Source organism: Alligator mississippiensis, chromosome 1, assembly GCF_030867095.1.
Source record: "Alligator mississippiensis isolate rAllMis1 chromosome 1, rAllMis1, whole genome shotgun sequence".
Lineage (NCBI taxonomy): Eukaryota > Metazoa > Chordata > Crocodylia > Alligatoridae > Alligator > Alligator mississippiensis.
This window is the reverse complement of record NC_081824.1, coordinates 106,838,653-106,851,523: the sequence shown is the minus strand read 5'-3', so window position 1 is coordinate 106,851,523 and position 12,871 is coordinate 106,838,653. Positions and strand designations below refer to the sequence as shown.

General features: G+C 44.0%; 1 protein-coding gene across 1 annotated transcript; it reads right to left on the bottom strand.

Moving 5' to 3' along the window:
- Positions 1–4,925: 4,925 nt before the first annotated feature.
- On the bottom strand, positions 4,926–8,863 carry FABP7 (fatty acid binding protein 7). The gene is made up of 4 exons (XM_006273281.4): positions 8,614–8,863; positions 7,645–7,817; positions 6,863–6,964; positions 4,926–5,290 (listed from the first exon to the last, which is right to left on the bottom strand). Exons 1-4 carry the CDS (start codon positions 8,684–8,686, stop codon positions 5,240–5,242), a joined length of 399 nt encoding a protein of 132 aa, XP_006273343.1. The 5' UTR covers positions 8,687–8,863; the 3' UTR covers positions 4,926–5,239.
- Positions 8,864–12,871: the final 4,008 nt, after the last annotated feature.

Here is a 12,871-nt window from a genome sequence, read left to right as displayed (position 1 = left end):
AGGGAGGCAGCACAGAGACTCACTGGTTCAGAGGCAAAAACTTCCTGACCTACTTAGATGCCTGAAATCAGCTGGCACCTAGGGAAGCTCACACCTCTCTGAGCCAGTGAGTTTCTAAGGTGCCTTCCTGCCCTGCCTTCTGCCTCCGTCTTCTTAGAAAGCCTCAGGTGACCCAGTAGCTGGGAGGTGCTGGAGTGTAACTGAGGGCAGGACAGTCCATTGAAAAGAAAAAGGCTGAAATTACTTGTCAATTAAATCAGTAAAAAAATAATGAGCTGGCCAAAAAGCCATGAGCTGATTGTCAATCTGTTGCTGGCATGAGGCTAGATGGACAGATAGGGTAAAGCAGTGCCACCCTGTATCTGAGTGACCGTATCATAGTGCCCTGCAGGAAGCTGCCCATCAGGGCTTTGTGACCGATAAACAACCTAGAGTCCCTCTCCTTTTCCCCAGCCACACGCTGCCACTGTATCCCATCAGCCATTGCCTGCCTGAAATGGCTGCTTAACTGGGTGTCACTTCATATTTAATGGTTACAATTTTCTCTAAGGTCATGTGTTTCTCCCTTCCCTCCTCCTGTAAAAAACCCAGTTTTAGTTGAACATGGCTTGTGGAGGGGGGAAGTTTGTTCACTTGAGACCATCAAGTTAAAATTTATTTTCCCAAGCTTTTGTTAGGTGCTCAAGACAGATTTTGAAAATCGGTGATAAACACTTGAACCCAGCTTGAGTTACTGCCATCCATTAATGGATGGTCCCTGCTCAGAGGCACTGACTCAGCCACTAACCTACAGTGTGGGGCACCTGGACTTCAGTTTCCCCATCTGTGGCAAAGGGTTAGTGTGATTTTCATTCCTAAAGTGGCTTGAGATCCGCAGATGAAAAAAAAATGCTATAGCTGGAAAGAAAAACCAACAGCAGTGTGGCAGGTGAATGGAATTTGGTTGAGTTCCAGGCACAAACCAACGCCCAAGCTCTGTGAACAAACCTATATGGCTCGATCAGCTCCATTACTAGGAATAAAATTATACTTCTGCTTATGGGTATAGTCCTGTATGCTCATGGGCCCTGGCGGGCTGCTGCATCTGAGACCAGTTCCATGGGAGCTAGCAGAAGTGCTCCCTTCACATAATGACATATATAGACAGTGTCAATATGTCTGCAGGACTCAGGCTCAAGCTGTATACTTCACTTTTGTAAAGCAAAGTTATGGCAACAGGTCTACTCATTTAGTAACACAGATGGCAGTTTTAATTCTAAAAATAGTGTGCCTTTAAAAGGATGCTCCAAAACAACTTACATACCAGAACTAATCAACAAATCCATGTCCATCTCTGCCCGGCAGCCCATCAGGTTAGCATGGTTAAGCACACCAGTCTGTAAGCAACAGCACATAAGAAAGTGATGTGGCAGAGTGGGTGCATCTACATGTGCAAAGGCTGAAGGGTGGGTTTACTCTAGAGTAAATTACTCTAGAGTAAACCCATCCCAGGCAGGCGTCTACGTTTGCGGAGATTCGGGACCAGATTTGCTGCTCCAGGTAGCAGTCTGGTCCTGCCCACTCTGGCCCTGCACCAGCTCCCTGCAGCAAGCAGGGGCTGGCAGAGAGCACAAGGCCAGGAGACAGCTGTCTCCTGGTGGGGCTGGGAGATTGCACCCTGCCCAGGAGAGGACAATGTCCCGCTTCCCTGGCAGAAGGGAGCTCCTGGCGTTAGCTCCTCAACCAGGAGCAGGGGGCTTAGAAAGAGCTGCAGGGGAGGGGTAGGTCCCAGCCCCCTGCCTTGATCCGCCAGTGGGGCAGATAGCAGCAAGCCCCTGACCGGGCAAGGAATCTGCTAGCAGCCCCACCATCAGATGGGGCAGGGGCCTGGGACCTGTCCCTACCCTGAAGCTCTTTCCAAGCCCCACTCTTTGATCATCTGATCAGGGTACAAGGGTGGGAACTGCCCCTGACCAGGACAGTTCCTGGCCAGCCACTAGTGACATATAGTGCATGTGCACCCTCTGAGAGTGCTGGTGCACCCCCTGACAGCCAGTGTTCCTGGGCAGGGGTGGCAGGCGTGAGCGCTGGTGCTCCCCCTGAGAGCACCGGCCAGAGAGTGGGGGCACCAGGAGAATTGGTCCCCCTGTGGCTGAACCCACCACCCGGAAGTGCCAGCAGTGCACCTGGAAGTGCCAGTGGCATGCCATTCCCAGCCCTGACTCTGTGATTACAATTGTGGAGCTGGGGCTGGGAACAGGCTGGGAGCTTGTTCCAACCCCCAGCTCCACAATCACAGAACAGGGGCTGGGAGCTTGTTGCCAGCCTCTGCTCTGCAGTCATAGAACTGGGGCTGGGAACAAGCTCCCAGCCTGTTCCCAGCCCCAGCTCTGTGATCACAGTCACAGAACTGGGAACAATCTCCCAGCCCCCGCTCCACAATTGCAATTGTGGAACAGAGGCTAGGAGCTCCCTTTTGCTGAGGCAGGGGAACATTGTCCCTGCCCAGGTTCTGGTGGCAAAGCCTGCCCCAGCAGTTGGGAGCTCCTGGGGGCAGGAAACAATTTCCCACCCCCTATAGCCTGGCTGACTAAGAGTAAATTTGCTGGCTGACTGAGAGCAATTGGCCATCTACACATGCTATACTGAGCATTTGTAGGCAGCAACTTAACTGCGGAGTAGAGGAAATTACTGTGCAGTAAAAGTCTGCATGTGTAGACAGTAATGCTTACTATGCAACAATTAGCTCTACTGCGCAGTAAAGCATCTCATATAGACACTCCCAGTGAGTCCGAAACTCTTGCCTTGGGACCTACAACAAACCTCCCTGCTTTGTCAGAATGGATACAACACCAGAAAATACAGAAGTGCTAAAAGAAATGAATGAGCTGAGAGCTAAAAGAAAGAGAATAAGGTGAAGAGAATAACAAAGATTCCTGTAAATACAAGTAACAGCCTGTTCATATTATGTGAACACTGTGATTCCAATTATAGTTAGCAAAGTGAGAATCATTTTAGTTAGCAAAGTGAGAGGTCCAAATGTAACCAGTCTGGTGATATTTTCATAGCAGAAAATCACAGGAATTATCCCCTCCATTCTACCTCTATACCCTATGTTCTGTCCTCTAAATATGCAGTTGCTTTCCACCCACTGAATGCAGCATTCCTTTCATGTTTATTTTTTTCAGATTTTTGCACTGCAAAATTGTTAACTACATATGAAATAGCTGCATCTTTCCCCAGTTGCAGGTCCCTTGCCTTAGTCATTTCTCCATCTTCCTATTCACCACTCAAAGTAATCCTAAAGGCATTTCACAAACACTACTTCTCATAGCCTTAAGTTCATCCCGACATTTAGAGTTAATGGTTACCTTTGAGATGGCAAAAGGCTCCTTCAATAAAGTTTTATTGGGTGGTTGTTACTTGTAGGACATGTGTGTTTAGGGTATGAAGTAATGAGAGGAGAGGAAATAGTTTATTTTGTTTAAATGCAATTATAACCTATATTAGGAGACTAAAACACAGAAATGATAAAAAGTTCCTTTGTTAAATATCTACCATGCAGACCTCACTTGAACACCAGTCTTTTATATTCATTTTCTCTTTCCCATCCTTACATGTAATAAAGACTGTATTCTTTTACTTGGTGACACCGTAAATCAGTTGTCATGGAAATGAATGCCACTAATAAAGAACCATGGCTTCCTTCCATGGAGATGAAGCAAAAGCATCTGCTCTTGCATCCCTGGGAATGGCATAGCTGGGAAAGGCAAGCACGTGATTTGTGTGAACACACAGGCAGCTGCTATGTACACCAGACTAAAGAATGACATGCGATCTGCATTTGTACACTGAGACTGTGATTTAAATAAACCAATACAAGCCCCACTACAGAGAGAAGAAGCCCTTCAAAGCTGCATAAACAGATTAAAGAAGTTGGAATGAACTGAATCCAGTTCCACAAGCTACAAAATAAAGTGCTATGTTTCACTTCTGTGGTGGTTTAGGACTATTGTTGTTGCTGTTGTTGTTTAGATTTATATCCCATCCTATTCAAAAATGATCAGAGTGGTTTCTAATGATCCCCATCATTTTTAGAACAAGTCATTTAATTAACATAAAACTCATTTTAGATTTTCTAGTTATGCTTCAAGAAACAAATATAGATAAAGAGCCATTTTGCACTGATGCTTTTTGAGGATGACTAAGATGTTGATTTCTGTATCAAAGGGTAGTATTTTCTTTCGAACTGTGCTGCATATTAAGGCCCATAGTACATCCTACAATAAAAGATGAATTTCAAGGGAAGAGCAACCTCCCAGAGGTTCATCTTGTGGAGTTTCTACTATGTGCCTCCCAGAGAAAACAAGGTCTCCTAACTCTGTTGAGTCTAGGAAAGGCAAACTCTAGCTACTGCTAAACTAGCTGCTGCCCTTTCCCTCTTACTTCTCTTTCCCTGAGTCTATGAAGCATTTCCGTCTTAAATTTCTTTTACTGCTCCTTTGCACTGAAGTCCCTCCTCATTTCATCCATTAACCACATTAAAAAAAAAAAAAAATCAATAAAGTAAGGGTTTGATCCAGTCTGTCCAGTGACTTCAGTGGGCACTTCCACTGATTTTTTGGGGCTCTGCCTCAGGTTGTACATACCAGTCCTTCTCTCTTGTAATATTGTTATTGGTCAGTGAGGAAGGGCACATTTCTTCTCATTCTCTGCCTACATACCTGGATCTTCATAGAGAGATTCCCACCCTGAGTTTCTCAGGCAAAGATAAATCACTAAAGCAGTGTGAAGTCACAGAACTCATTTCTAGAGTGGCCAACGTCAATGTAGCCACCACCATTCAGCATAGCCCACTGCAGTGCTAAAAGCCATGTAGAAAAATGAGTTTCATATCACCCCCATCCAAAGTACTAAAACACTAGTCTTGTAAATGCAAAGAAAAGTACTAGTTTAAAAACATTTTAATTTCAGTTTGATTTGTTTTCCAAAACACATCAAATATTTCATTTGTTGTAAAAAAAGACAGACAAGCATTTCAGAGATTTAATGCAAAATTCAACCTGTTGCACTTTACAGAACAAAATGTTGCCAATTCAATGATATAAAGTTTTTTTTGTTAAAGAACAAAACAAATAAACAAACTCCAACCTCTTCATTAACCTTCCATGCCAGCAACGTTCATTCACCTACATTCATTTGCGGATGGGACTTTCATCCATCCAGCAGATGGAACACCTGGACAGGAAACAGATAGGTTCTATGCTTTCTCATACTGGCGAACAGAAACCACATCACCAAAGGTGAGAGTCTGCAAGTTTAAGAAAAAGTAGACAAGTTAAACACCATGTTTCATAACCATTTTATATATACACTAAGGAATCTGTATAGATTATTCTAGTGTATATATATATATATATATATATATATAAGTAAACAAAACATACGGCAGCCTTAGGATGGCAGCTAGTAATAGTGGGATTTTAAATGTGTGAGAGGCAGAAAACCAAAACTCTCTCATTCCTGTTTTCAGTACAAAGTAACTTATAATATGCAAGGGAACTAAAATAAGGAATAAAGTTGAATTGGTACCTAGCAGTTCCTAACTTTTGCAATACAGGTTGGGCTTTCAATGTCCTTAGAAGGAATAGCTCACACTTCAAAATGTGCAATACAAGAATCAAATGTATTAATTGTGTTCATATTTCAATGCACTACTAGTTAGTATGTGTTGGAGCACATGTCAAGGGTATCATATGTCCAAAAAAATTGCAGTCAGTTCTTTTATGTAGCTGTAACTGTTGAATATTAGTAATGTCAGTATGTGGAACTCCAAATGTCTGTGCACTTTTGGGATATTCGCTTGCCTATCTGGAATACCCCATGTCCCTATGTTCAAATTTCTTGTAAGATAGTTTTCTGCACATGTAAATATCATTGTTTGCTGAAAAAGTATACCTTTCTCCTTGACTAGCTACAAATCTGATACTTTTAGTTTAAACTATGTGGAATTATTTTTCTACAAAGTCAGCATCTAAACAATTTTAAAATAAAGCTTAAACTAAAAGATTGTTTCTCTAATAGCCAGGTAACAGAAATAAAAAGTGGCTGAACAGATTTCTTATTAGAAAGTTCCATCTTTGTGCCAAGAATAAACATGAGAAATTTCAGCCCAGAAGCTATATTTTAGAAACTGCTACCAAAGTGCTTTAGGTTCTTAAAATATATGCACCTTTTCAGTGATAATTTCAGTCTCACCCCATGTTATAATGCTGTTTCCAAAGGGACTCAGGGAGAAGAAGGGTTAACAATATAAATGCTTATTTTCCACATGAAAGTGTTCTCTGGGTCATTGTTTTGTAAATAAGGGAGCAAGAATACTCTATTCATCATTAAATTAAATAAATCCCTTTCTCTCATACAATACCAAAATATATATTTCACCACAAATATTTTTAAAGTAAACTAGTTAAACATTCAAGCGTGAGGCAATTTTAGTTTAATGGATGTAAATAATCACCAATCTAAAATAAATTAATGCACAGTTATTCACATAACTCATATTTTTGCACTTTGTTTTGCAGTCTATACTTTTTTTCCATCAGTGCTGTATTTAATGACCTTTCCCTCAAATGTGTGATTGACACTCTGAAGACAAATAAACAGAGCTACTCAAACAATGCTAGAAGTATTTTGTTTTTGCTTAGAAATAGGATGAAAAGCAGAAAATAGGCAAACTTAAACAAATCTCATTCAACGTTTGTCATAATTAGCTTTAGATTTTCTTTTACATAAATGCTAATTCTTCATAATATTTATGAATCTAAACAAGTGGCTTTGTTAGCATGTGCTTAGTATGCGCTCATTTATCTTTTTTACTTACCATAACCATTTTTCCATCCTTGATTTCTCTAACAAATTTTGTCTCTTTGCCATCCCATTTCTGCACATGAACTAGTTTGTCTCCGTCCAGGGTCACAACTGACTGTGGGATGTCAAAAGAGACAGAAAAGGATTTATGTAAAAACAGTAGAGATATTTCTCAGATTGCAGGGAATGTATGCAGTGGCCTCTTTGGATTCTCCTCAAGAAATATACTCAAGCCAACTATGATAAACTAGTTCTACTCATTTTCATGCTAAACCTTTTAATCCCTTTGTTCTAACATGAAAACACTTTGATTCTTATTTGTACAAACAGATTAAATAAATGTTGTCCTGTGTGTTCCAATGCAATGTAAAAAGACAGTTTTACATTGGTTGCGGCATAACAATTTTTTAAGCCTCAAAAAGTTACATGTAGCACGTGCTTCCTCATTCTCATTCCAGTTGAAAAGGACATCTCCCCCACCCCTCATAGGCTATGGGGAAAGATATCTTCTCCCAAAGTATCTATGGATTAAAGTGACTGTGGTGCAGCACTCTAGAAAGAGCACCAAGCAAAACTCGTTCATATTGGAAAGCAGAAAATGGCAGGGAGGCATAACATACAGCTTTAGATAAGAATGTGACTCCAGACGTGTAAGATATGTTTTTACCATTTCTAACACTCCTTTTCAGTGCTACAACCAATGCTCACAAAAGAAGTTATATTAGTGTCTTTCAACCCTGCCACACCAAAAGACTTTCAAAAAAATGCTGCGGCCTAAAATAATGTTTCACGTACCTTGCAATTTCTGTCATCTGGGGTAGTTTCATCAAACTCCTCTCCAAGTTTGAAGCTGATTTCTGTGTTCTTGAAAGTGCTCTGGGTCCTGATCACTACTTTGTCCCCCTCACTGCTGATTATCACTGTGGGTTTAGTCACGTTTCCCACCTGCCGAGTGGCAAAACCCACTCCTAAGCCATCAATAGAAAATAAAAATCCATCGGATGCTGGTTTCTTTTACAGCCTGTATCACACTCTGAGATAGAGAACCTTCGTCCTTTGAAACCATCATGCTACATATACCAAAAAGTTAGACATATGCCTTGCTTCTCTGCCAACTATATTTGAATCTATCTAGTTTTCCATGGTCATTTTTTTTCTCTCTCTATATACATATTATAATATATGTGTGTGTAACCCTCTCTCCTCCCAACTGCCCTAAGTAACATGATACATTGTGATGATCATGAACTTGGGGTTAAGAGTGCAGCATGGCAACTTCTTGTCACTGAATTAGTGATAGTTACTTTTAGCTTACAGAGATGGCATTCTTTATCATTTCAGTATATTGAGAGGGACTTCCTGCTTGATTGAAGCCAACCTTTACCGCTGCATTGGACTAAAGTTTAAAAAATGCATACACTCTTTTGGTAGCTTCCCAGAGCAGTCTAACTCACACTCAGCGTGTAATTTATATCAATTTCAGATTAGTTTTGACACTGAATGAAACACCGATTGAAATCACAGTGCAGCAAAGCAACAGAATCCTTCTTATTCTCCAATGCCATACAGCTTATTCAGCGCATACAAACAAGATTAATTTTTGGGCTATGGTTCAATTCAGAAATATCTCAGATACCTTAATACTGTGCAAAATCGGAAAGCCACAATCATATTCCGATCTACTTCTGCTGGAAAACATAGTCGAAATGCCACCAACAAATTCAACAGCCCGGTAGAAGACTAGCAGCGGCTCCTTTTACCTACCCAAAGCCTTCATGTACTCATCAAAGTTCTGGCTATCAACAAGCTTCCAGGTAGCACAGAATGCCTCAACCATTGTGGCTGCAGGAAGGGTTAGACAGCTGGTGTGAATCTGGCAGGTAAGAGGCTGTATCTAGCCTTATTGGTATTTCACGCCTAAGATATACCCCTGCTCCTTAGCTCCAGCTCACCCTGCTCTTATTGGGAGAAGAGGCAGGCAAAGGCTAAAGACTTGAGTAGCAAACCCCACCCTAGCCCTCTCCTTTCTCCTTTGAAGTTAGGAAGGCGGGGGGGGGGGGGGGGGGGGGGGGGCTGAAGGGTTTCAATCTTCACTGTGATTGGATCAGGCCACTGGGTCAGCAGAGCACAGCTTGTGCCGCCCACCCTTTCCATTAAGCCCTGTACTGCTTGAGAGACTGAGTTGTGGGGACAGAAGGGGGAGAACCTAATTCAGATGAGGGAGGGGAGTGCAAAAAAGAGAGAGGGTCTTTCAAGTCCTACTTGAAGACTTGGCAAGGGCAATCTCAGCCTCAAAGAAAGGATGAACAATAAGACATTCATCCTGGTTTCCGTTGCACTCTAAGCTGCTGACAACTAAAAGAAAAGACACTGAGTAAGGAAACTGCAGTCTTATCCTCTCTGTGAAGAAAACCAAGTATTTTCTTTTACACATTAAACCAGCAATGCATAAAGGAGAAGTGTAACGATCATGGCTTCTGTAAGAAATGCTAAAAAAAGAGAGGGAGAGCATTCCTATATAGCACAGTATTAAACATATTAAATCTGCTTAACAGAGACACTCTAGCAGACAGCCTATTATCCCTATTTAGAGGGGAGACTGCTTAAAAAGGAAAGCAGATACTGAAAATGAAAAGAAATCCTTTACTGAAAAAAAATACAGGAACAATATCTGTTAGTCACTGCTTTCTGTCTTATCTTTCTTTGGCTATTTTATATTAATATTAGAATTTAGATTTTCAAACCCATATACATTCTGGTATAGCACAAGCCAGCATCCCCCAGTCTGTCATGTGGAACTTATGGCAGTGGTATCCCAAATAAATAGCAGTTTGCTATCACTGACTGGAAATTACAAAACATTTGGAAATTATGCTAAAAAACTGTTTTTAAAAATATTTCATGTCATGCATTTTTTTTCTGGCAGAGGCAGAACCATTTGCTCCTCAAAAAGGTCCTTTGAAAGTAGTTCAAGAAACTAGGTAGTGACCTAGTCTCTTAAATGTTATTCAAAGAAAAGCCTGGCTCTGTGGACCAAGATGATGTCAGCTGTTCAAGAAGGCTGAAGATTTGGATGAAATCCAGCGCTTCCTAGGCTTAAATCCTTCAAATTGGTTAGAAAAATAATCAGGGACTAAAAAAATGAACTCCCCTGTAATTAATAGAACAGACATTAGAAGCCATACATACACCTGGTCCAGGGACCAAGGCTGTACCTTCATAATTTGGGAGCAAAGGTACAGACCAGAATGAATTCTCTGTAAACACACTATTTGTAAATGATTGTCATTTGAGTTTCTTTCAGGACCCTGAAATACTGCGTATTTTTCAAGTAAAAACATCTTATCTAGTTAACCTCTCTTTGGCTTTTGTTGCTTCTGGCACCTTTAGACTGCATCTTCATTGCAATTATCCCTGGCCATTTCCTGGGTTTTCGCCCTAATCCCTTTACAATCCACCCACAAAAACCTGTCGCTTGAGCAGGGACATAGATACAGAAAGGGTGAGAGCAGAAATTGGCTTGGTCCACCATTAGCTCAGAAGCCACCAATAGCCTTTCCCCACAGGGCATGCTCCTGTCCACAGGAAGATGTCCCTTCACGTGGCACACACCACCCAAAACAGTGTCCCGGCTTCTCTTCTGTAGGGGCCTTTACATACACAGGATAAATTTTGGCTGAAAATGAGATTTCTAACCAGCAGAGGGCAGCACTTCTAAAACAGCTTTCGAGGAGGTGACAACTCCCCCCAATTACCCACCCTTTTTTTAAGATGGATTTTGATCCATTTATGAAAGGGATTGCACACTGTGTTTACTTGTGGTAGCAGGGGCTGGAATCAGTGACTCAGGAGCTTTCTTTCCACTTACTCTTCCAAACCCAGCTCAGTGGGGCCCTTTCTCATTGTTTATAGCAGGCCTGTAAAATGGTGCCATCTTCAAAGAACTTCTGGACAAAGTACTACTTATCTTTGCATGTGTAGTGTGCAACATGTCCCCATACTCAACAGACATTGGGCAGACCAGTGTCCAACAGAAACCGTCTTTGTCACCATCTTGCCCTTGGCCAGCCAAATGCACGTTTCTTCCCCATCCTGCAGGTGCTAAATTTGTAACTGAATTTTGTTTCTCCAGATTGCTCAGAAGTCAGGATGTGGGCCAGGTCACCAGAAGCTAGGTTACACCCCCCAAAGCAACGGTAAGTACAAATACCCATAGATATCCACATCACAAAGAATACATCAAATTCCCTCTTGTCCAACCATGTAAATACTGGCCACATCTACACAAGATATTTACTGTGGAGTTGCTTAATTATCTCCACAGTAAACATCTCAATGTCTACGCTTGTGGCCCTATTAGGCTGCAGCAAACTAATAAACTCTGCAGCAGGTTAGTACTTATAAACACAAGTACTATCCTGCTGCAGAGTTTTTTACTCTTCAGCAAAGCACATGTAGACACTGACCCGGCTAGCCCTAAAATGGAGCACCCTCGTGCCCCAGCCAGCCCATCCTCAGCACATTGAGCCGGGCTGGAGCACTCAGGCTGGCACGCTGACCTCCCCCCCGCCCCGCCCCAGTCTCCCTGCCAGCTGGGGATGATCCGAATCAAATTAATGCGCTACGGTCCTGGGCATATTTGTAAGCGTGGCACCTGGGAGCAATAATCTCCAGTACAATATGCTCCAGAATTTATTGCTTCACCTTAATGTACACATGTACATGTGCCCACTGCTTAACTTCTAAACCATGGATCGGTAACCACCAGCACACATGTGAATTAACGGCATGCGGAGACATTTTTTCTGGCACTCCAGGAGGCTTGCAAGGAAATTGTCTTTTAAAAATATATATTTTTTTTAAGTTGCTGCTCTAGGCTCCCTGGAGCAGCCACAGGTCCCAGTGCCATAGTAAGCACTGGGGGTGGAATGAGGAGAACACAGACTGTCTGTATTCTGCTGTCCCCACCCCCTGTTCCTGGGCTGCACCCTCCAGCAGCCCAGCCTGGTTTCTGGAGGGAGCTGGGGGGAGGGAGGGGGAAGGGGCAGGGACAGGGATGGGGGTGGGAGTAGGGGTAGGGGTAGGCAGGTGCTGTGCAGGAGGATTCCAGAAGTCTGGCAAGCCCTGGGCCTGGGGCTCAAGCATGGATGCCCTGTCCCACCTGGGTTTGGGCAGCACTGGGGCACCAGGGCCAGGTGCTGGGTGCAGGGTCTGGGTAGTGCAGGAAGAAGCGGGCATAGGGGGAAGTGCCACAGGCAAGCCACCCAGCTGGCCCCTTGGGAAGGTGGGGCTGGGCAGGAAGTGTGGCTACCCCAGGGCTCCATGGGCTTGGGCTACAGCAGGCAGGTGGACAGGCAGGGGCACCCAACAGCACCCAAGGTGGACCCAGCTCATCCCAGCCCACACAGCTCCGTGGGGTTGGGGTACAGCCACCCTACCCAAGGAAGAGATTATGCCTAGCTGGGGCAGGATGCCAGGCTCAGGGGGGTCCCAGCTCTGGGCCTGGCCTCCCTGTGTGCCAGGCACACTGTGAGCAGGGCAAAACCACCCCACATGCAAGGGCCTGGCTGCAGGAAACCCCCAGGGCCCTGGGAACAGTTGCTGTTGCTGCTCAGGCCTACCTGGGCCCCAGCCTTGTCCGTCCACAGCTCCCAGCCAGGGGCCAGGGGCCTAGCAGGTGCTGAGCAAGGCCTCTGTGCTGGAGGCTACCAGCCAGCTGGGCCCTGAGGGGCTGGAGCAGTGAGCACATGCATGCCTCCAGGTGGATGGTGGTGGAAGGGCTGGGGTTGTGCTGCCCCCACCCCACGCCCTGTGCTGGCAGCAATTGCATGTGCATCTCAGACTACATGATGGAGGAGGGGCTGGGGCTGCGCTGTCTCAGGCTCCTCCGCTGCCATCCCTTCTTAGAGGTGCACACAGCAGCCACTGGCACAAAGCCCAACTGCAGTCTAGAGCCCCTCCTACCTGGGAGCACCACACCTTTGTGGGGTCAGCTGCACAAGGTGAGTGGCAGCTGTGTTGG